This window comes from Polyodon spathula, chromosome 2 (assembly GCF_017654505.1).
Source record: "Polyodon spathula isolate WHYD16114869_AA chromosome 2, ASM1765450v1, whole genome shotgun sequence".
NCBI classification, from domain to species: Eukaryota; Metazoa; Chordata; class Actinopteri; order Acipenseriformes; family Polyodontidae; genus Polyodon; species Polyodon spathula.
In genome coordinates, this window is record NC_054535.1 from 79,087,684 (window position 1) to 79,112,946 (window position 25,263).

The following is a 25,263-nucleotide window of genomic DNA, read 5'->3' on the forward strand; positions in this document are numbered from 1 at the left end:
TTTAAAAATGGAGAATAGTAATTCTTTGCTTGTTTGTGTTTCTGAGGTGATGGTAGATGAAATGGCCCTGTGTGAAGTTACTGTCCCCTGCTGTACCTCACTGAGTCTGGTGCTATGTTTGGACTGAACGTCATATCGGGCTGTGTTTAATACAGACGATACCGACATTAATAATGAAAATTATGAATAATATTAATATTACAAGCCTAATAATAATACAATAATAAACATAAAACAGCTCTACATTTTACAAAAATTAAATTAAATGATACAAATCCGAAAACAATAATTTTTACCATCTTATTCAGCCAATTAGTACATAACTTCATAAGTCGAAACCACTTCATCTTTCTTGACAAACATATTTGTCAATCCTGCCTGTCGTCTCCACTTGTTTCCTGCAGGTGGCCATTCCGTTCGCTCCCTCTGATCAGTGATGAGAAATGCTCAGGAGCGCTCTGAGCGGCTCAGCAGGAGCAGAACTGAACAAGTCGTTAAGTTGATTCTTTTACTGAACCTCTCTGAGCCGCTCACTTACTTAACGCACCCAATCTCGTCTAAACATAAGTAGTCATGATACTTTGACGGTTTTTGTTTATTACTGCGGCTGCATTTTTTTAACAGCAATAGCAGCTGGCTGAGTTATGTGTTCTGTGTTTGATACATTTCATACTTGCAATAGAAAAACTAAGGAAAACACAAAAGTCAGAAAGTGCAATGCGACTTAAAGTTATTTAGTCCCTTTTGGATCATTTTTAGTTAGTAATTAATTTATAGTTTTTTTCTTAAGGCTAATGTTTTCATATTGTAAACATTTTAAACGGCACACACAGTTATGCTGAGGTGGGAAGTAAATAGTAACGTGACAAGCACTTACAGTGCAGACTATTTTATATTATTTATAATGACTTTTCCCATTAGAAATCGAAAGATTCCTAAATACTACCTTTTAATTCTTTGCATCCAAGTTTTCAGAATGAAGTCTGCTGTTTGGTTTTCTGTCTCAGCAGTTTGTCAGTCCCAGACTGTTGTGTAAAATTGTATATTAAATAAACAGGAGAAAAAAGAAATGTGGTAACCAGATTATTCTGCCTTTTATAGCAACCGTGGTACCATTCAGTGAGCGAAAATTGTAAAGGGTACTTTAGTTGAAACCTCCCAACAGAAGGGGTACAGTTTCAAAAAAAGGTTGAAAACCCTTGAGTTAAAAGAAGCAAAGTGTTACCTAGCAATAGCCAATCGACGTGTTTTAAGACATGCAGCGCTCGCCCACTGATCTTACATCAGTGCAAAACTTGATGAGAAAACGGAGCCTGCAAATTTTTTTTTTTTTTGGACTGCATGTTAACAGCAACGAACATAAAGGAAAGAAGAAATGTTAGTGTGGGTATGACAGTGTTGCAAAGTTAAGTGGCATCTAGGGGACTTTTTTCTTCTTTTTTTACTGATATACAATTGTATTAATTTTTGAATACCTAAAACCAAAATCCCTACAACACTATCAACTCGAGGAGACGGCAACATCTTTACAATACCGTTTAAAATAGAAAAATAATACAAATGCCTGTAGCATCTTAGACTTAGTCATTTAGTAGTAAATGTAGAGTTTTTATAAAGTTGCACTGTTGTGTGTGTGCTTACTTTGTTTCTCTTGACCGATATAGTTAATAGCTACCATTTATTTCTTTGGTTTTGTAAATTAATAGGTAGGTAGTGGTGAAAAGTTACAGTGCCTTGTTCTTGCTGATATTTTCGAGTATTTGTGTTTAGTAGGTTTGGTTGTATTAAATATGATGTCACTTATTTAATAGCCTACTCGGATAATCTCATGCATGGCAGCTTTCAGAACTTGAGATGTCAATGTTCATTAGTTAGTTCTAATGAACACAGTGGCTCACCGATGGAGAAACAGTGAATAAAAAAACGTACCTATATCACCTTAAACCGTGTAATCATGGTATAGAAAAATAGTTGCGGTTTCAAAGCCGTAGCAGTTTATACCATGGTTTTCCGGTATGAATTCTGCATTGTATCAGAAGATTCTAGAGGAGACTGTCAGGCCATCTGTCCGTGAGCTGAAGCTGAATCAAAAGTGGATCGTGCAGCAAGACAGTGATCCTAAACATACAAGCAGATCTACAAAAGAATAGCTGCAGAAGAAGAAATTCCGCGTTTTAGAATGGCCTAGTCAAAGTCCGGACCTAAACCCCATCGAAATGTTGTGACAGGACCTGAAGCGAGCTGTCCATGCAAGGAAGCCCTTAAATTTCACACAGTTGAAGCAGTTCTATAACAAATTCCTCAAAACTGATGTGAGAGACTGACCAACAGTCACAGGAAACGCTTAGTTGAAGTCATTGCTGCTCAAGGGGGTGCCACCAGTTACTGAATCTAAAGGTTCACATACTTTTTCACACATGGGTATTGAATGTTGAATCATTTGTGGATAAATAAATGTTGAAAAAGTATCATGTTTTTATGTCATTTTTTTTTAATCAGGTTATCTTTATCTATTATTAGGACTTAGACTAAGATCTAATAACATTTTAGGTTTGAAATATGTGAAAATCCTAAAGGGTTCACAAACTTTTTCTCGGCACTGTACATACGCATTATGTAGTTATATTACTTCAGCTTTATAAGACGCTATCCAGCAATGATTTTTTCAGCAATGATAATTTTTTTCTGTGTCAGGAAGTTTTGATAGAAGACAGAAGCAAGGTTTTTCAATTATTTAGTGTACAAATGTTTTACAAAAAATGTAAATAATGAAAACTGTGCTGGAGCTTATTCTCATTTCAATAAAATATTGTAATTACAGTGAATCATTGTTAATGAGATTCAAACGAGTTATATTACCATTAGTACAGCTGTGAGATGTTCCAGTGATAAATGAGACTTTAATTGCTCAAGATTGTATAGATGACTGCAGGCTTCCAATGCCTGCTCCTCTGCTTTCTTTCAGTCTCATCCCCTGGTTTTTCAGAATGGTAATGGGAGCTTTAACTGGTCTAATTTAACAAGAGAAAATGTTCATTTATTGTGAAGATTTTCATTTATAAGCATCATTTATAAAAGTTTTTCTTTTCTGGAAATGACAGCGATCAGAGGGTCTGGCTTTGGTGATTTAATTATGGCACTACTGTCCTTTAAAGAAGTTACACAAACAGCCGCTATCATTTTTAGTAACTAGGCACCATCGTTATAATGTCGTCTCATCTTGTTTATATTGTTACTTGCCATTGGTTATAAAAAGAAAGCACACTTTGGCTAATCATTACATAGTCTACCCTAACATACTGATACAAGCTTTTGTGATGGAAGTGGGCCTGCAAAGCTGCACACCCTTGAAACCTTGAAACACAAACAATTATAGTATTGTCAAATACAGGTACATTCAATCAGAAGATTATTCAGCATATTGCTTCCTCTTCAAACCGAGAGAAAATGATCAGGCACATATTCCACAAGAATGAGAAATTACATGTTCCAAATATGACATGCTGTCACTGTTATTTCAAAAGCACTATTGACAGTGTGTATTGGTATTGATGAATATCAAGTATTTCTCACTTGTTAACAGCTGTCTAAAAGTTAGATTAATGATCCCTTTGAGATATATTTGACATGGACATTGTCAGTGAAAATTATTTGATCTTTTCATAAACGTTCAGAGCAGATCATGAATTAATATGCATGAACTCCTTTGCCTCAAACACAAACAGAATATTGATGTTAAAAATGTAGCAACTCACTTTTTCTTGCCACAGAAGTGTTTTATAGTGTACAGTGGAATAATGGGCTGTGTAGCACAGACCCTTTCTCTGCTGAATTTGAAAAGCTAGACTGTCCATATATGTTTGACACTATTATAGACCCTGTTTAAACAGTGTTGAATATCAGAATATAATCAGGTTTTCCATATATCGAGATTGAGATGCATTGGTTGAAATTTTATGGGGAAGTTAACGTGGCATGCCTGACTTAATGCCCCACATCCTTCATGTTTATTTGGATTAATGGTTATAAATTAGATTTTCCATTTTACTATGCGTCCTAAGAATGTTAGAAGCACATGACTTATTTTTGGAAAATCTGCCAATATTATCCAAATGTTAACATTATCTGAAGCAGAAGATCATTTGAATGCTGGTAGCTTTCTTGTATTCTTGTCATCACTCAAAAGAAAAATCAATTCTGGGAATGCATTATAGGCTCGGTTTCAGGCAATACTACCTAATATGTTCATGCACTGTTATTTAGACTTAAAGGTTATTTACGTATATAGTTGACATTGCTAAGTGATAAAAGCTTTAGAAAACCTAATTTGTAGCGTTTGTAATATACATTTTGTTTAATATCTGTGTAACCTTCTTTATATACTTTAAGCAACCTATATATGTGATACAGGATGACAACAAATACTAGCACAGAGATGATTTTTTAGATTAGTGTATTCATTACTGCTAATAGGGAAGCACATATACTAGGCCAGTGGGGCACAACACTGAAAGTCAAGATCATCCCAGTCCAGACGAGGGTCAGTTATACTGCATAGAGTATATAGGAACTGATTGGAACAATTTTGAGGGTATCCCACTGTAATAGGCCCATATTCACAACACTTTAAGGAGCTAATTTTATGAATAAATACAGATTGACCTTCATTAATCTGTACATAATGAATATCAAACTTTATTCATAAAAAACTGTCTTTAAAAAAACTCATGAGGTTGAAGGTGCAACAATTAGTAAAATAAATGAATACAAAAAAAATTGTACTGATTTCAATTCAACACTCATGGGTTTGGAACCAGTTAATTGCTTTTTGTTGACTGAAAAACTGCAGCTCTCCTGCCTTTTAAGTATTCTTTAACACTAGTATGTGCTCGTGGCTCTGCATTTTGTATCAGGTGTAACTCCGGGTTGGGGGGTGAGCGAGAATCGCATTACTGAATAGAGATGAACCGTTTAGGATCACTATTACCCAATTCAATCCATTAATCGTTACTTGAGTTATAGGTTTGAGAATAGGTCGTTTTGCATCTGGTCTTTCATTTAAGAAAAAAACATTGAAACGTTATCCACTAAAAAAAGAATCTGAAGAGGGGAGTGGGGAGAGATTTTAGCCACATGTTTTTGCACATGCCTAATTGATACTTTGCATTAATATCGCCTCCTTGTTAGGCTGAAAAAAGTCTGACATATAAATGTACAGTGCAGTAACTGCCAGAATTCAGTTTTAATAAAGCATCTGATGCTACTATATAAATATTAAGTGGCATGTTGCAACCCATAATGAACAACCTTGTTATTTTGTTCAAATTGAAATAAGTAAAGCAATGTGTTCATTAGAGAATATCACATACAAAGGGAATGCATGCGATTTTATAATTTGTATTATATTTGCAGGAGGACTGAAACTTGCATTTGGCTGGACACAATCACTTGGTCAATTGATAAATCCAAGAAATTAACCTTTTATGGTTGCATTAAGATACTGTAAATAAGTGATCTACAAAGAACCTGAAGGAGAAGTAAAATTGATCCCTTAACTTGATCTTTCACAGAATCACTGCTAACAATCGTAAGAGTTACAAGCCACCCATATTCTAATTGTGTTGTTGATATTTTATTTTTTATTTTAACAGGGATTTGGTAAACAAGTGGATGTTTCATACATCGCCAAACATTACAACATGAGCAAAAGCAAAGTGGACAACCAGTTCTACAGCGTGGAAGTGGGAGACTCTACCTTCACAGTTCTCAAACGGTACCAGAACCTCAAGCCCATTGGTTCCGGGGCTCAGGGGATAGTTTGGTGAGTCCCACATAAGCATTTATTGTGCTCATTTTGTAACCAATTTATTTCCTATCAGCCTAAGCATTTTTTTTATTTAGCTTCCAGTTGAACTGTAAAACTAGGTCAGTTTTCTCTCTGATTGATGATTTCTTTCTACTAAGAATGACAACAAGAACTGCAAACATCTTGGCACATTGTCAGTTCTGTCCCTTAAGAATTCAGGCAGCTAAAATGAGTACAGTTATATACTGTAGTGTCTACTTATTTAGTTATGCATCATGTCCAAACTGTTCAACAGCAAGTGCATTTTTTTCAATAATTCTGTACATTTGCAATCGGCGTAGATGCATAAGAACATAAGAACATAAGAACATAAGAAAGTTTACAAACGAGAGGAGGCCATTCGGCCCATCTTGCTCGTTTGGTTGTTAGTAGCTTATTGATCCCAAAATCTCATCAAGCAGCTTCTTGAAGGATCCCAGGGTGTCAGCTTCAACAACATTACTGGGGAGTTGATTCCAGACCCTCACAATTCTCTGTGTAAAAAAGTGCCTCCTATTTTCTGTTCTGAATGCCCCTTTGTCTAAACTCCATTTGTGACCCCTGGTCCTTGTTTCTTTTTTCAGGCTGAAAAAGTCCCTTGGGTCGACACTGTCAATACCTTTTAGAATTTTGAATGCTTGAATTAGGTCGCCACGTAGTCTTCTTTGTTCAAGACTGAACAGATTCAATTCTTTTAGCCTGTCTGCATATGACATGCCTTTTAAGCCCGGAATAATTCTGGTCGCTCTTCTTTGCACTCTTTCTAGAGCAGCAATATCTTTTTTATAGTGAGGTGACCAGAACTGCACACAATATTCAAGATGAGGTCTTACTAGTGCATTGTACAGTTTTAACATTACTTCCCTTGGTTTAAATTCAACACTTTTCACAATGTATCCGAGCATCTTGTTAGCCTTTTTTATAGCTTCCCCACATTGTCTAGATGAAGACATTTCTGAGTCAACAAAAACTCCTAGGTCTTTTTCATAGATTCCTTCTCCAATTTCAGTATCTCCCATATGATATTTATAATGTACATTTTTATTTCCTGCGTGCAGTACCTTACACTTTTCTCTATTAAATGTCATTTGCCATGTGTCTGCCCAGTTCTGAATCTTGTCTAGATCATTTTGAATGGCCTTTGTTGCTGCAACAGTGTTTGCCACTCCTTCTACTTTTGTGTCGTCTGCAAATTTAACAAGTTTGCTTACTATACCAGAATCTAAATCATTAATGTAGATTAGGAATAGCAGAAGACCTAATACTGATCCCTGTGGTACACCGCTGGTTACCACACTCCATTCTGAGGTTTTTCCTCTAATCAGTACTTTCTGTTTTCTACATGTTAACCACTCCCTAATCCATGTACATGCGTTTCCTTGAATCCCAACTGCGTTCAGTTTGAGAATTAATCTTTTGTGCGGGACTTTGTCAAAAGCTTTCTGGAAATCTAAATAAATCATGTCATATGCTTTGCAATTATCCATTATCGATGTTGCATCCTCAAAAAAATGAGGATTGTTAATGCATCTGTCACACACATTTGTCTTGTACTATAATGCAGTGTACTATATGAACATAATTGTAATTCAGTATGTTAAGGTTACATTATTCAACAGGTTTGCAAAACGTGTGTACAGTCTGTGTGTTTGCAGTGTAGGTATACATATACATATACAAATACAGTTGTCGTCAAAAGCTTATATTCCCTAATGTATGGAATATTGGTACATTGGGGTACTGTATGTAAACTTTTGACGACAGCTGTACACAAGCACGCACGCACGCACGCACGCACGCACGCACGCACGCACACACACACACACACCTGGAAACACTGTCCCTCACTTTTTCTTTTGTTTTTAACATGTGAAACAATAAAGTATATTTTAGCTTTTAATAACAAGTGTGGCACCGTTTTCATTGCTAAACATCATGATGATGCCGTACCACAGTTCCTTTCATGCACGGACTTGTCCGAGAAATCCTGCTGTTTTACTCACACAAACCCGAAGATCTTCTATATACACAAGGTGGTCAACTCAGCTGATTCAACATTGCAGCATCCGTCCGAGCCGAAGCGGTGCATCCTGGAAATCCAAAGAATTCCGGTGGCGAGTTTTCTCCAGTCTCTATAATACACAGTCTGCCTCATTACCTATTCCAAGTTTTCTCTTTTGAGAGCGATTGTATTTTTTAGCAAGATTCATTTGGATTTATTCAGAGACACCCCTCCTTAACACATATGCGTTATTATTTCTACTATTATTTCAATTATTTTTTCAATTTCCTGATAAGAGCTCTTTGCCATCTGTACTTGTTTACCATCACAGACCTTGTCTTTCACACTGTGTCTGTCTGTCAGTACAGCGTGCGCTGTGTTCCAGCCTCCGACTACATCACAGGTGAGGCAGACACAAATGGAGCGTTTCTAGAGGCCATGGCTTAGGATCCACTTTTATCACAAAATATGGGCACAGAAACAGTTTATTTTACATTTTATTTTTCCAGTTTTATAACAAATTAATAATTTAAGTAAAACATTATTTAAGTAAAGGTGCCCTTTAAGTGCTAAGGGAACTCTACCGGAGGAAAGTGAACCATTTATAATTTTTGAAATATGGGTATTAATAACACCATGAACATCTATTAATAAGGTAATCAAAGAAAAATCCATCATAGTAGCCTTCAGAGATGTAGATGTGCTGGAGTCCTCCTTAATAGAAGGTGCCTGTGGAATCTCATTTCTGATGTCTAGTATTTCATTTTTAAAGAAATGTAAGAAGTCATTGCAGCTGTGAGAGGAGCCAATGTCAAGGGTAGGACTATTAAGTGAAGGATTAATAGCAAAAAGAAGCAAAAAGAAATTTAGTCCTTCTGTTACAGCAGGTTTCAGCAGACTGAATACAAATTGCACATTGTTATTATTATTATTATTATTATTATTATTATTATTATTATTATTATTATATATTATTTTTTTAGCAGATGCCCTTACCCAGGGTGACTTACAGTTGTATACAAAAAAAAAATACATATCAATTATTACATATATATATATATATATATATATATATATATATATATATATATATATATATATATATATATTTTTTTTTTTTTTTCTATGTATCTATGTATTTTAAGTATTATGGATTTTCTTTTTACTGCATCTTGTAAAGCACTTTGTGATGGTGGTCCACTATGAAAGGCGCTGTATAATATAAAGATTGATTGATTGATTGATTGATTGATATTATGTGCAAGATTTCATGCCATGGGATTCCATACAAACCATGCAAATGAATTTGACTGCATAACAGGGTTCCTGCAGTTTATAGTATTGTTAAAAAATACAGACAGGCCTGTCCGTTTCTATTGGTTTACTCAAATTTAGTCTAACAAATGATTTGGGTATTGTTAGGAACCGTACAAAATAGAATACTAATTCATAAATAGCTGTGGGTACAAATTATACAGCTTGCAAAGTATATGTCTGACTTCAGACCATTTGACAGATTCAGAGGGATTGTGAGGTCTAACAAGTTGTATTTAGACTAATTGTTCATGACAGGTCTATTTGAAGATCTAATCTAATCTTGAGCAAGCCAAAGCAGCATTTTGCTGCTTGTACTCAGCAGGCCAGTATTATACACAATACCCCTTGTAACATGAGTGCAGAATTACTGTATAAAATCTAATGTGAATGTGTTAATGGTTCAAAAAGGTTCTCTTTATTTCATTCTACTACTAACATGGTCAACCCTGATTTGCTATGCATAACTATTATCAGACCATGCATGGTATTTTGCACCACATCTAAACCATGTTCTACTGAAATTGATCTCATTATTCAACTCGGTGTTTCAGAACATGGTCATACATCACTACTAGTTATACCGTGAGTGGTATAGCTGGATTTCATCCACATCCCCGTCTCTCATTGTTTAGTTTATGACTGTGGTTTGGTGGGCCAGAGAACTGCAAATTCAATAAGAAATTGGCTTTCTTGAAATTTAATTGTTGTCAGTTCAGTGTTTTCCTTGACGCTTATATTGCATTTACACTTACAAGTTTGACCAAAGCTGCCTTAGGATGAGCTGGTTCTACAGCTGCTTATCAAGTATAGTTCCTGTTTACTCTTTACTTTACTCCTATCCAACTACTTTTCACATCTAATCCTAATGGAGGTGGAAAGCAATGGAATTTCGTTCAGCTTAATTAGAAGTGAGCAACTGGGGTTTGGGTGGCACAGCAGTCCCTGAGTGGAAATCTTGCTTAGAATTCTTAAGTAAAATTTGTTTACTTTGAACGATTTGATACCATTGGCAATTGTTAGAAGGTACGCTCAATAGAAATTAAATGTATATCAGAATGTATCTTCATGTACTAAATAGACTGCTATTTGTATAACTCATGGGTCTTAAATCCTGGTCTTGGAGGGCCGGTGTCCCTCCTGGTTTTTATTCCAACTGTACCATAAATTACTTAATTGCACAAATTAAGTGCTTATTAGAAGCTTAATTGGTCCAGTTAATTAAGACAACCAGGAGTGACACCGGCCCTCCAGGACCAGAATTGGAGACCCCTGGTATGGCTGGATTGCTGAAAATTACATTATGCCATTTTAATTTTTCCTTTTAGATTACTTAATTCCAAACATAATTTATACATACTTATATATATTACATGCCCAGTGGCTGAACAAAAATGTGATTTGTTGAAAGGGAATTGCACTTTGAAATGTCATTTGCGAGTTCTGATTTGAAATATGGCTGTGGAGAAGTGAATAAAGCCCAGCACTGTTTACCTCAGAGTGTCAAGTTCTGATTTATATTGAAGTGTCATGTCACAGCTGTCAATGCTGTTAAAATAGCTGAAAAACATTTCTCACCATAGCAACTGTCTGCAACTTTTAATACTTACACAAATACACTAACGTTCACACAACTCCTAGTTACAAAATAAAAAAGTTACAGGTACCTTGTTCTTCTTTTATATACCTTTTTAAAGAGGTAGATACCTGAAGTGAAGAACAGTTTTCCAGTAAAGCCTTATGGAATGCTCACTTGATCACAGGTGTTCTTGTACAGACAGGACAGCATGAATTCAAGCAAAAACGAAGCCTGTAACAGTTTTAAAAAAAGGTGTATTTGTCAGTGCTATTAGACCATGCTTGGCAGTTTCTGAAAAATGTAGCAAGGGCATTTTTGTTTGAAATGTACTGCCTTTATGTCTGGGCTCGCTTTTGTGTTTCAATTTTATTTGCTGTGAAATATTATAAATGCACCAGTCAGTCTAGAAACTTTTCTGAACTTGATATTTTGTAAGCGATTTACTGTAAAAACATTTCTACTTATACATGTATTTAAAATTGGCATTAAAAATAATGCTAGTATTTCACCATTCTGCTCTTTCAGATCGGTATTTTTATGAAGTAAGGAAATGAAACGCTGTTTGTAAGGCTTTTTAAATGACCTTAATTAAGGCACTAGAACCGCATTCCTGCCATTTTTCATGCTTTGGCCGCAATTGAGCTGCATTTTTTTAAGATCTCGTCGTGAATTAGATAGGACCTTAGTTATTTTCAGTATTGTGTTACGTTGGGAACACTACAAATAGCTTCTCTCCCCAATCGTAAAAAGCTTCCACCACCGCTGTTTCTCGCTGTCAAGACAACAAGCAGAAATGGAACGGGAGCAGCTGCTAATGATATTACTCAACCTGACAGCTTTTTATTCTGTTGATTTTTAGATTATTATCTTCCCAAAAAACGGTAAACAGGAGATGCAATTTTTACTATATTGTGTGATAGTTTTTCAAATAGCAAACATTCAGGGAATCCTACTAAAGCAGTTGGGTGCAAATTCTCTTGTTAAAATTATGAAACTAATAAGAAACAACTTCAGACTTCAGCCAAGGACTGTTGTTCTGGACCCCAAGCAGTAAGTTGATTATATATTCACAAATAATGTTGTTTAGATTCTCTGTTGTCTCATACATAAGCTTTTAACAACCCTGTTGCAAAGCTATCAAAATGTAGTCAAAACAAAATGCAGACAAAGCAATGATTAACGAACAGTCTGTCTGTGTCTTGCAATTTGAGGATAAACTGGTAGTCTTGACTGGTTACTTGTGGATAATATGCATATGGAAGAATTACTAGTGAGTCATCAATGCTGTTAACCGTAGCTTACTGTCAAAAAGCATTTTAAAAACAAGTGTTGTCTTCTAAGAATAGCTAAAAATTTTTATGATATACAGTGAATTCTCGTTAAAATGAACGCAGATATGACACATTTCCTGATACGAGTATGGATTTTCTACAAGGTCTCTGCAAAATTTAGCAGTCGCTTATTGTAATTTGCTTCTTATAATATTAATTCACTTGACACAAATTTCCTGTAGTGCAGGGAAGAAAAATGTGAATAAAACGAAGTGCTGTATTTCAAACACCTGAGTGTAAAGGCTATTGGGAAATGTATTAACTTGTATTATCCACATTAGCGCCTCTGTACTGCATTTTAGTGCTGTTTGGGGACTACAGAGTCTATGATGCATTTCGAGTTACCATAGTGCAGTACAATAATATAGGCTTATGAACAGCAAACTGTGGATGCAAGTCGTCAGTGTTTCTGATTTGCTCAGTACCTGATGTTGAGCGACGATGCCTTGCTTTTGTGGTTTAAAAATGCCTGTGATCAGAATGGGACATGCAGGTTTCAAATGCAGTTCATTTGCAATGCATACTTTTTAAAAGTTCACTGACAGACATATTTTCAATAAAACACACACTTTTAAATGTGTAATACTTTTCATTGTTCTGTAATTGAAATTTGATTTCAGTGTTACTATAACTTCAATAAAAAGGATGCAAAGTATGCATTTGGCTTTAGATGCATGAAAATATCACGAATCAATGCCTTCTCACTTGACCTGAAGGGCCAAACTATGGATAAAAGGTTGAATGCGAAATACAAAACAGACCGTTTAACCACATAGAATTGGGGAAAATGTAGACTCATTTTGAATCTAGGTTTATGAAATAGTGGGATCAATCCTCAGTTGTATCTTGACTAACTTTTTTAATGCAACATCCTCATACACCTGACCTTTTTATGGCTGTTTTGTGTACCTGTCATTTTAGATTCAATGAGCCTCTGACAATTAAGGTCAAAAAAGGGTTTAAGAAATCTACTGCTGTTAATCCATCACCCATAATTTGTTGTTTTTATCCATCAGTCTTCAGAGCAGTGCTGTATCAAAGCTGGTACACAATCGGGTTTCCACACTTACGCATATTTGAAAGCTAATTTTAGTTAAGCAAACTTTAACGTTTACACTGTTTGATGCCTAAAATGTGTCAACTGGACCAAGAAATTAGGGACCAATTCATGCAATGAAAAAATAAAACCACATTTAAAAATTGTGCTAAAACAGTGCTGCCCATTTAGCAGAACAATACGGACCACTAAAATAAACTGTTGCATTAACAGCAAATGAAAAGCATACTGAATGAACTTTGCAGTTTTCTTAAACATTTAGTGAATTGCTAAGTGTTTATTAGTATTAATATACTAAACTCTTGCTTGTACATGGGAAAAATTAACACCTCTAGCACACAGACAGCAAACTACATTCACACAGTGTAGCTGAAACCAGGGTTCTCTCATATTCAGGTCATATTGGTAAATCACCACTACAGGACAGATCTGTGTCATGTTAAGCAGTGCATCATTAAGCCTAATCTGTTACAGCATTTTTAAAATCTGACCAGCAACACAAACAGCCTTAGTAGGCAAAGCTCCATGACCCTGTGTTTTACAATTCAAGAGCTTTGCCAATTGAAAAGGGGAAAAAAGAAGGGGAAAAAAGGTGATGTTTTTAGTACAAGAATTGAGTACTTGCAGGCCTCAGTAACACATGTACGCTGTGGCAGTACAACTCGAGGTGTGTTACAGCTTGTTAATATTACTGTAATTACATTTTAGGTGCAGTTGGAATTATTTCTTGTACTTGAACACACACACACACACACACACACACACACACACACACACACACCTGCAAAACTACACCATAATTTTATGTTTGAAAATAAAAAGGAAAATCATTGAGGAAAATTTGGTTTGGAATCCTGGTTTCTAAAGCCTAGCAGACCTAGTGTACTTCTTTAAATGTATGGTAAAACCTGTTCCACGAGGAAGTGTCTTTTATACAAGGTTTGTGCAGCCAGAAGACAAAGTGGGTTTACATGTAGTTTTTTCTATGGTGTGACAATCTGGCCTTTAGTATTCCATCAGGACACCTGTAGCATTAAAGAAATATGCTATTGCAGATATGTTATTGCAGACAGATATTTCTCAGTCACTGCTCAGTCGATCCATCACCCTGATATGAAGTTGGAGGCTGGGGAGGAGGACATAAACCTAAAAGCAGGGCTCAGACTGCATTAAGAAGTTTAATTCTTGGTTATTAGTGGTAACTGCAATTGTACTGGTGATTGACATGCATGGGGGTGGGGGTGGGGGGGTTACCTTCCAGGTCCGATCACTGCTTTCAATATTGTTGATGTTTGCTAGGATTGTCCTGCCTGTCAGTGCAATTGGAATACAGAAATATTCATCTGAAATACTCATTTTGTGTATATAGGAATACATATACCTGTTCGTAGGGTATTTGAAGGAGTGCTTACTAATGTTTTAAAATCCATATACTGTACTCAGCGGTTATTAGGTGCTTTGCTAATATCATTACTGGTCCCGCTCCTGTAGTGCTGAGATTCTTTTGTTATTTAATTCAGGATATCACAATATTTTGAATACAGCACTATGTAGACTGCAGCATCCTGATAGAGTTGCTGCAGGTCACAAGGTCTCATTGTGAGTTTGAACTCCAATACATGAAGGGATTAGAAACCTGGAGGCAGCAGCTACTTTTCATTTTCTTTTACCTTTAAGATAGCTGCATATTCTAAATGGAAGCATACAGTACAAGACAATATATTCAACAGAAGAAGTGGGGATCAGAGATAATAATTCTAGGGCTAATGAGAAATTTAAAATGTGTGTCATAGTTTTTTCCACTACACTGGTATAAATAAAATATTGAGTGCAGAAGACAAAGTGTATTTTCAACATCGAAATCATGTAATTATGGGAATACAACTACCTTCTTAGAAGTGCCATAGTTCTGATTAATACTGTACTTTCCTAGAAAGATAGTAGCCTTTGGATTTGATTGTGCTTCTAATGGACACTTTGTCCAATAAGTGAATGAAAGGAACATTCCATCTACTTATCATCAATTAACTTTTGCATGGAGACTGTTGTGGTATTGTGTTGTTTGTGGAAAAATAGGAAGCAGATCGAAGATTAATTTACTTTCTATTGAATTTTCTCCAGAGTATTATAGTAATTATTTTTTTTAATGAAAAGCAGAATAGGATACTGTAATATACTGTTCATACACTATCCATGTGCTGGGACACAGGCGTGCCCATACTGGCTCGTCTCAGTTCTTGTTTGAGGATATTGTGAATATGCACAGTACATGCTCAGGGAAATAGTACCCCCCAGTGGGTATCACTAATAGTAAGATTGCCCCTCCTTGGGCATACTTTAGCATATAATTAGAAAATTGAAGGTCTCTTTGTTAGTATAATTTTTTTATGTTTCATTTTTTTATAAAAGAGCAATCTAGAACATATTTATTTTAATATTTTTAACAATTGTGTAAAATCCATAATACTTTAAATACAGAGAATTGCATAATACAGTAAAAAACTATGCATAATACATTAAATACTGTGGAAAGTAGACTCTTTATTTAACCTCTGAGAAAGAAAAAAAATGACCATATAATCACCAAAATGTACTGCAAGGGAGAGAGGATTTTTCTTTACAGGATGAAAAACTGCTGGGATGGACTGTTTATAGTTGACTTATTGTGTGGAAAGCCTTTGAACTCTTACCACTCTTTGATGTGGAATTGCTTCCTTGTGGAGTGAAAAGGGTATTCTACTTGAAGCCACCTCCTCTTCTGAGTAATAGTCATTATTCAGCTTGTTTGTGAGGGGTGCTTGCAATCTTACTGCTGCTGCTACAACAGCTAATTATCTTATGAAGCGTTTCAGCTTGGACTTCACATGTTTAGTGTTATCATAACACAAAATCTAACTTAATAAAATTCCATTATAGGTGGTGTCCAGTGAACATTACCTATTTCACTATGACAATGTTTTAACATCTGGATATCAATCATACAGATGTCAAAAGTTCATTTTGTTTCATGTTTACAAACCATTCAATCTGAGGTGTCACTCCCCTTTGATTAGGTTTTGTTTTTGTTCACAAAAACGCCCATTTCATAAATAATGCAGTTGTTTCATAAATAATTCATACAGTATTTGTAAATATTTGTAAGAACAGAATATAACAGAATCTAAATCTTTTGCTTGCTTGTCTTTTGCTTTCTCTTTGGCAGTGCTGGATATGATGCTGTCCTTGATAGAAATGTGGCCATTAAAAAGCTCAGTAGACCATTTCAGAACCAAACCCACGCCAAACGGGCTTATAGGGAACTTGTGCTCATGAAATGTGTCAACCATAAAAATGTAAGTATTTTTGTACTAGAAAGAAACTTGGTAAAACATTTAGACATGTTATGTCTTCTGTTTTATTCTTTTTTGAACAACACCAAATGGTTAATTTGTACAAATCACTTGATAGTTTGCGGAAAGAATGCCTCGAATCCTCTGAGTTTGTTATGTGACATCACAGTATCTTAATGATTGAATTGCTGTGCTGTATAACAGCACAGTGATTTACAGCCTCTGCCCTTCATGGCATTTAATGTTTTGTTCAGTAAGGCACACATTCTAATGAATACATGTACAGTAAAGCAGAAATGTGCTTACTCATCAAGGGTGATTAATATTATATCTAGGGAATTTAACAATCTACATGTATTCCAGCAGCTCTGAAAGGTATATGAAATGAATGTCAACAATCATGAGATACCCTCTAAGAAAGATTGTGAGGGGATTTGTATAATGTGTTTGCTGCATTCTTACTGTAAGCAAACCTATACATCATTCACTTCTCATCAAAGAAAACCAATAGCTTACATAAAGACATTTATTTAATTATGTGCTGCAAAATCTAGAACTGAAAAAAACAAATGCCAATTTACACAGCCTGCTAGCTTGTTAACATTCTTGAAAGTAATCCTTTTTGAGAAAAGATGCTGAGCTAATTCAAGTGCTTTTTCATCCAGCACTGACAACATTTAATTGAGCAGTGCCCTTGAAGGGGTCATCTCTAACCAAGAGCTTCGGGCTCTATTCATATGCATTTCACAAGCATGTGTTTCTGTTTGCTAGTATGCTTTGCTTTTATTTTAACATGTCTTTAGCATGTTACATTCCATTGCTTTAGTTTATACCACCTTTCAAAAACTTGGAAAATAGTCTGTTATACAAGAAACAGAGAAACTTGATGCTTTCTGGTGTTAAATCCTAGAAGAACAGCAAGGAATGATTACTGTCTTTTTTTTTAGTTTTTTTTTTAGTTTTGTTTTGTTTTGTTTTTTTAATGCATCCCAGTGCAAGTTTTTGGTCTGACTTATTTTCTTTACATGTTTCAAATTGTTGCACAAAACAATTAATACCAGCTGGCATTGCTTTTCAGAAATTTATGTGACTCAAAAGATCAATTTTACCTGACAAATAATTTGTTTGCTTTTTTCTCTTTCAGATAATCAGCTTATTAAATGTTTTTACATCACAGAAATCCTTAGAAGAGTTCCAGGATGTGTAAGTAAAAGACACTGTTGCACAATATATGTTTTTTTTTTAAAAGTGCAAAAAACATTTTGGTTTTAAAACGCTAAAGCTGCTGGAAAATTAGTCTAAGCAGGTAGAACTTTACTGGGAAAAAACTACATTGCCAGTAACCTGTGGGGACGATGTTGTTTGAGCACTGACAGAGTTGAATGTAAAGAAGTTCTGAAAATGTATTTTGATGTGTTCTCTCAAAAGAGTGATTTTAAATTGCTGGGAACCCTGCCAAACATATGATTGTAGACCAACAATATTAAACTGATAAGCTAGATAAACTGTTTTGTTTTCATTTATTTATTTATTTATTTATTTATTATGGGGGGGGGTATTCACAGTATTTATTATAAATACTTGGTTTATTATCCTTTAGATGTTGCAATGCTCAAATCATTTTTTTTGTATGAAAGTGGTAGGAGTATATGCCTGGCAATTACAAGTTTGTAATTTTTTGTCAACTAATAAATAATATTATTGCCACTTTTCCTTATTAATACTATGTTGATTTTACTTGTATAATCGTGAACAAATTTAAAATCAGTTCTTAATAAGATAAGCTTATGCCTGCTTATTAGTTTTTTCTTATCATTCCATTAAAATAGAAATATCATGAAAACTGAGAGGATTGCAGTTTATAAAGAATATTATTTATTAGTATAAATGCATGCTAAATGTGTCAGTTAATGTTATATGTGAACACATTGATTTAACAATTTTCTGTATAACTGAAGGCGCTGAGAAACACTTAAACTGAGGAAATAGATCCATGAGGCCATTAGGTTATTAAGTATAGGTGCTTCATCGTTTAATATACTGTAGTAGAAAATGACTGCTGTATACCGCATTTACCTTTAACACTGGACAGTACAATTAATTCATAAAGGGAGTTCTCTTTTGTGGTTTAAAATTGCAATTCATTACATCAAATTTTGAATTGGAATAGGGTTTTTTTTGCTATTTTACATGATAACACCCTAACCTAGTGCACTGTGGCTGCCAAGCTTAAATGAAATGCATTTTTAATATATTTGTTCTCTGAAAATGTACCTAAATATTTTGTCTGTTATTTTTTGATGGTGGTAGTTTTACTCAGTGATTGCTTTTGTGTCTTTTGCCCTTTTGTTCCGGAGTTATTGAGTTGTATTTGACCTGGGTTTAATTCAGTCCTTACAGGCATGAATTTAATCAAGTGAAAATCAATATATCTGTAATAAAAATGCAGCTGACGTGATCGTAGACATTTAATATTACATTCTACCAGACCTTGCTTCAAAATAGATTATTTATACACCAGTTTCAAGTTCAAATAGAACTTTTCTATCACAAATTCTCTGATTATGTTTTTTATTTATGATTGTTCCTCCTGGATTCTATAAATGTGGTGAAACAAGTTGCTTAGCAACCCTGCAAAGGTATAAAACAGTAAAACATCTATTTGTCTCATGGTTTTTGGCAGTTACCTGGTAATGGAGCTAATGGATGCCAACCTTTGCCAAGTGATTCAGATGGAGCTTGACCATGAGAGGATGTCCTACTTACTCTACCAGATGCTGTGTGGCATCAAACACCTTCACTCAGCAGGCATTATCCACAGGGTGAGTGTGTCTGAGAGAAAATGCAGTTTAACTTATGTAAAGAAAGATGTCTAGTGCCCAATGCCGATATCAAAATTGTGACATTGCTCCAACCAAGCATTTAAATAACATTACACATGTGCTGTAAATTTCAGTGGAATATGTACAGTACAAAGTCTTTATGGTTTAGTATTTGTAGGGTCAGAAACCAGGATTATTGTAAGCAAGAGTGTATACAGCTTTCTTCAGTATTGTGCTTTTGTAAGTGTTCCCTGTTTGTTAAGATCTGACAACCTGTTAGTCCCTATTACTGATCTATTGTTACTGCTTACCTGAAGATAACCGCATTTACTACACTACTTGACTTCCAAATATTTATTTTTAAACAGCACTGTGTACATATATTTTAATGACATGGTTTATCCATGCTAATACCAACAAGAAAAATACACCCTAAAAGTATATATCTTAAATGTAAACCTTTTAACATATGAATAAAAAGTGAAAGTCCCTAACTGTCTTGCTTGAAATTACAAATCGCGTTAGTATTTAGGCAAATAAGCAACTTTTGCACAGCCCAAAGTACATATTTGTCATGAGTATTGGAATGCCCTCTCAGTTCTGTGCCTATGCTGTAGTATTGTGGGCTCTTATTTTCAAATACAGTATATTCAATATGTCCCTTCTGTAAAGGTTTATTTAATATTTATGCGTGGTTATTACTGTTGTTATTACAAGTTTCTTTTTAATACGACTGTATTTACACAGTCAGAGATTTGTGCTCAAGAACCATTTTAGCCCATTGCTTATTCACTTCACAGATACTGTATAAACACCCATATGCACAACCTTACTTTAGATCTTCAGTTCTAAAACAAAAACAATATGTCAATAAATGCCCTGGTTCTAATAGCGCTAAATGTAAATTGTGTTTCTAATATCTATAAAGGACCTGAAACCAAGCAATATTGTGGTGAAGTCAGATTGTACGCTTAAAATCCTTGACTTTGGACTGGCAAGAACTGCAGGCACAAGCTTCATGATGACTCCATATGTGGTGACTCGCTATTACAGGGCACCTGAAGTCATTCTGGGAATGGGATACAAAGAAAATGGTAGGACTTAATTTGAACTATGTGTACTAGTTTGGAATATATGCAGTATCCAAGTTAAACATTGTAAACTAACCTTATATGTGAGTCATTTATTACATTTGCATGTTGCTATATACCCTATAGTTTAAAGACAAGGCTATATATTTATCACTTCAGTAGTCTGTTCAGCATGATATGACTCTCACAAGAAGGCACATTATACATTTAAGTGAAATCTATTTTAAATACAAAATAAAAATATATACACTTTGGTCAAGTAATGTGGAACAGGCTGTACTATGTTTCCTTTAAATTGCTTGGATTTGATCACATGATGGATTATTATTTTATGTCAATAGCTCTGTTGGAATGAGGGATTGCAGAATGCTGACCTGTATCAAAGTAATATTTACTGTTCCTTACTGTAAATGATGGCAGACACTGACCTTTGTAGCCTATAGGTGAACCTATGGGAACGTTATTACACTTGACAGAGTTGACATATGACCTTGGGGTCAGCAATAGTATGGGCTTTACATCTCATAGCATTGCCCTTGAGGCATTATTTGTTACTTATAGCCTTGGCGGGATAGTCTGTGTTCTTTTCTGTTTCTACTAATACTGTTTCTTATTTATAACAACTGCTGTTTCCCAACCATTCTTCGCGTTCTCCTTGTCAGCAATATCTGTTTACTCTAACGTCTCATTTTTTCCTTGCAACTTTACCTGTTTCTGTACCTACAGTTGATATATGGTCTGTTGGGTGCATTATGGGAGAAATGGTTCGGCACAAAATCCTCTTTCCAGGAAGGGACTGTATCCTTGTGCTGTATGTAGCAGCTATATCTCGTGTGGTGTCCTTCATGTTAAAAACAAAAAAGTAAAGGCTAAAAAAAGTTTTTCCCCGATACAGTCATGATTCCTGAATATGGCTGACCATGAAACGATCTGCACATCAAAGTAATGCATGGGGAAGAATGGGCAAACATTTGATCAACAAATAGTAACTGCTCACTATGTGAACACTTGGTATTTTTGTGATCTGTTTTCACCTTTCATTCCTTATACCTTATTTATATGCATCGGAAATTCGAGAGTAGGTACCATCAACAAACGTTAAGTATTTATTAAAACTTTTCTGTTACATCACACTTTGATCCTTTTGATAGTTTCATTGATAGTTATACAAATCTTCTAACTTAAAGTGGCTATGTGGCTTTGAAGAAAACGAGAGTGCAGGTCCGATATATTGTTGATTAACAAATCCACAGTTTGTACAACAAATCCACAGAAAACTGTTGATTCATCAACAAAATCACGATAAGAACAATCAGAACAATTTCTTTTTTACGCAACAATCATTTCAACAATTAGTTAATAATTAAAATATTACACATTTAAAACGTAACAGTTATAAAAGGGCTTGTGATTGTGTCTTTGATTAATCCAGCCCACACTGTAACCTTTGGGAATATAATTTGTGGCAAAATACACTTTGGCCACATTCCATCAATGTGTAGTGGAAACAGCCTGAAGGTCATTACTGCCCAGATGGAATAACTGTAATGATGTGGAGGCTTGATCAAATGTGGCTTCATACAGTACCACTGAGATGGATATTTTTCAGCTTGGGAAAAAATATTTTCAATATAAAAGATTCTAACATCGAGGAACCTACTATAACATTAGGGTTACCATGGAAATCACATGTCACAACTTCATATTGACGGGACACCACATTTTGTTCTTGTTTTTATGTGAGTCTTCAAAGATAAATGTATACTGTGCATCAGCCTGTATATACCTGTCAGGTACCTCTGTATAGTAAAACACTTCTGAATCATCCTGACCACAAATGTTAGGTTTCCATAACCATTTCATTAATACTAACCTTTTGCTATGTACTGCAGTATATGGTTATTATTTATTATATTCATATTCACGTAACTGTGTGTTTTTTGCTAACAAACTATTAACTTGTTTCTGTTCAGCATTCATAATTATTTATTAGGTTGCTAACAAAGTTTGTTTATATCACATGTTGTTTATTTCAACAGTTGATTAAAAAAAAAAACGAAATGCAGAATGTAAAACCGTGTAAGTAACACATTTTAAGAATAACAGAGGGTATTTTTAGGATCCTAGCATTTATATAATTCAACTGTGTTATCAAAATCAGAGACGAAAACATACTAATTGCTGTAAAAGGAAAATGAATACACCGCATGGGGGTTCTGACGTTCCCTACTAATGAGATGAAGTGGTATGAAAGCATCTTCTACCTTTTGAACTGGGATATAGCTTATTTTATTAACGCTCTAGTCTGTGGCTACGGCAGGAATATAAAAACGATATGCGGAAGGGAAGAATAATGAGAGCAGCTGTCATTACAGAGATGAGGGAAGATTTCTTTCTTGTGACAGCTGTCATTGACAGACTATTAGATTAATCACATTATATACCTTCTGGTTAAAAGGAAGACCGTGTGGTCAAGACCCATGTCTCTAGAGATATCACAGTGCACACATGATGAGTGTCTTTATTAAAGACCTAAAAAAAAAAGAGGCCCATTAACCTCTTGAAAACAAGAGGACCACAGCTTTAGTTAGTATGGTTTAAGCAGCAAGTTCAATTCTAAATTGACTAACTGCAATTCTAATAGGATTATGTGCATACTATTTTAACCTCTGTACATAAGAGAACTGAACGTTTAGATTTTTTTAATGATGTGCATGTCATGTACCTGCTTATTTCTAATACCTTAGGTGGTAAATGTAATTAATTATTTGCACACAGGATTTGATTTTGTATGCTTGACTTGACTTGATAATGCGACTCTGTAGTTGGAATATTATTGTGTAATTAACCAGTAATGCCTGCTGATAGCTCAAGTGCTTTCAGCAGCAGAGGGCAGCTGCAACCCAAGTGAAAAGGCTTCAGAGAGCCACAGACCTTCCCTTTAGTTTGTAAAACATCGCTGGAAATCTGGAGATTGTATGGGCTTCATTATTTGATATTTTCTCAAAACATTTGTTGTTGTCCAAGCATTTATCAGATGTTTTTTGGTTTCTAATTTTAAAAAACTACTTGACATCTACAACAAACCGTATGTGTCTTTTCTCAGTAGATTTATATATGCAGTTGTAATACTGTAGCTGTTACTGTATAAACAGTTCTATCAGCAGTAGCCATGTTATATTATTTAATAATGTATAAGGCATATTCAAAGCTATATGCATGTATTTATGTAATTATATATAGAGAGTTTTGGTATGTTATATCTCTCTTAATTTAGACATGCAGTAAAGTATTCATTGCAATTAATGACACTGTGTCTTAGGAGACTCAAAAAGCCCCAAAGATACATTTTAATATTTCAATCTATACAACTCCATGCTGTATTACTTTGTGGGTATGTGTCTTAAAGAAGAATCAGAGATAAGGATTATTGTTAGTTTTATCGAACTATAATTTTTGTCTTTTTTCTAAAGAGGTAACAAGTGAGTATTTGTGTAAACTTTTGTAAAGCAATGTAATTGGTTTGTCACGTCAAAGCAGCTGTATTCCAAAATATGAAGTTAAAGCCCTACTGATTAAATGTCTGCTTTGATGTGCTGTATTTAAAAGGTTTAGATATCTGAGAAAGATAAGGAAATGTGCATTCAATTGCAGGATATAATATACAGCAGCAGTTTTTTTTTTTTTTTTTTATGTATTTAAAGCCACAGTGTAATACAATAGCCTACATATTAAATATGCAATTTTTACATTAATGATAATTATGAATAGTGCCTAAAGACAAGACTAAATTTAATTATGACTATCCTAAATACATACATTGTATAAATGAATAATACAAAAGTAAAAAAATGGATTTGAAATATAAATGTTAAGTGGATTTACCCATCCCTTTCTAATATTTTATCTTACAAATGCCTTATCAAGGTAACATCATCAGAGCATAGTGAGATCATAAGAAACTTGTTTTTTATGCTACATGTATACCATGCCATTGATAATGAATTTGGTACATTTATGACCCGGTTCTTAGCGTTCCACTAGGACTATCACCACCAAACCCACTGTGTCTCATTCCCTACATGATATCTACAGTAGTGTAATGTATTGTTAATTAATCATAGTCTGACAGAGTAAATGTAGTGAAAAAAAAAGTATTATAATCTTTCCTGTAAATAGAAAAGGTAAATGCCATTAATATCACAAGATGGTTATAGAAAGGTTACATTTGAATGCATTTCTGGAGGAAACAAGTGAATGTTTAAGACAAATGTTTATGCATAGATCTTTTACATTTTATACTCTTAGCTTTTTTTCTCTGATTTGCATGCCCTTTACCTTTTATTTTATTTTGGTTTCAGTTGATATGTGGTCAGTGGGGTGCATCTTTGGTGAAATGATTAGAGGTACTGTGTTGTTCCCTGGCACTGATCGTATCCTTCCTTGCAGCCTGTGATTCCAACATTTACACTGGTTTATTGTTTTTTTAAATAGCCTCATGTAAATCTGATGCATACTATAGTTAATTATAGCTAATATTGCTAAGGGGGAATTGTATCACCCTATATTCTGTCAGGACAAGCACATTTTATTGAGAATTTTACAGCACTGGGGAATGACCCTGGATTCCATCAACCACCTAATTTTAGACGTAGTCCTGAGATAACCACAGGTAGATCCTTGATGCATTCCAGGGTGATTCCTCAGTGCTGTATAATGCTCTAATAAAATACAACTGGTGTATCCCTGCATGATATACATTGATCAAATTGACCCCTAAGTGATGCTATGAGTTTACAACACCATTGTCAGAGCACAGAAACAAAGACCTTGTTCACACAACATACAGTAGCTGTACTGAATCATCATAGAAGACTGTTAATTTTTTTACAG

General features: G+C 34.8%; 1 protein-coding gene across 9 annotated transcripts in view; it reads left to right on the plus strand.

Moving 5' to 3' along the window:
• Nucleotides 1-25,263, plus strand: part of LOC121301569 (mitogen-activated protein kinase 10) — a 73,749-nt gene that overhangs the window by 28,150 nt on the left and 20,336 nt on the right. For 7 of the 9 annotated variants that reach the window (XM_041231080.1, XM_041231088.1, XM_041231104.1 and 4 more), the window contains 6 exons: nt 5,652-5,821; nt 16,331-16,460; nt 17,602-17,660; nt 19,141-19,279; nt 20,208-20,373; nt 21,097-21,168. In XM_041231080.1, the coding sequence (XP_041087014.1) occupies nt 5,652-5,821; nt 16,331-16,460; nt 17,602-17,660; nt 19,141-19,279; nt 20,208-20,373; nt 21,097-21,168 (736 nt within the window). Of the gene's footprint in view, nt 1-5,651; nt 5,822-16,330; nt 16,461-17,601; nt 17,661-19,140; nt 19,280-20,207; nt 20,374-21,096; nt 21,169-24,731; nt 24,804-25,263 lie in introns of all 9 variants that reach the window. The other 2 variants (XM_041231071.1, XM_041231096.1) reach the window with 1 other exon arrangement.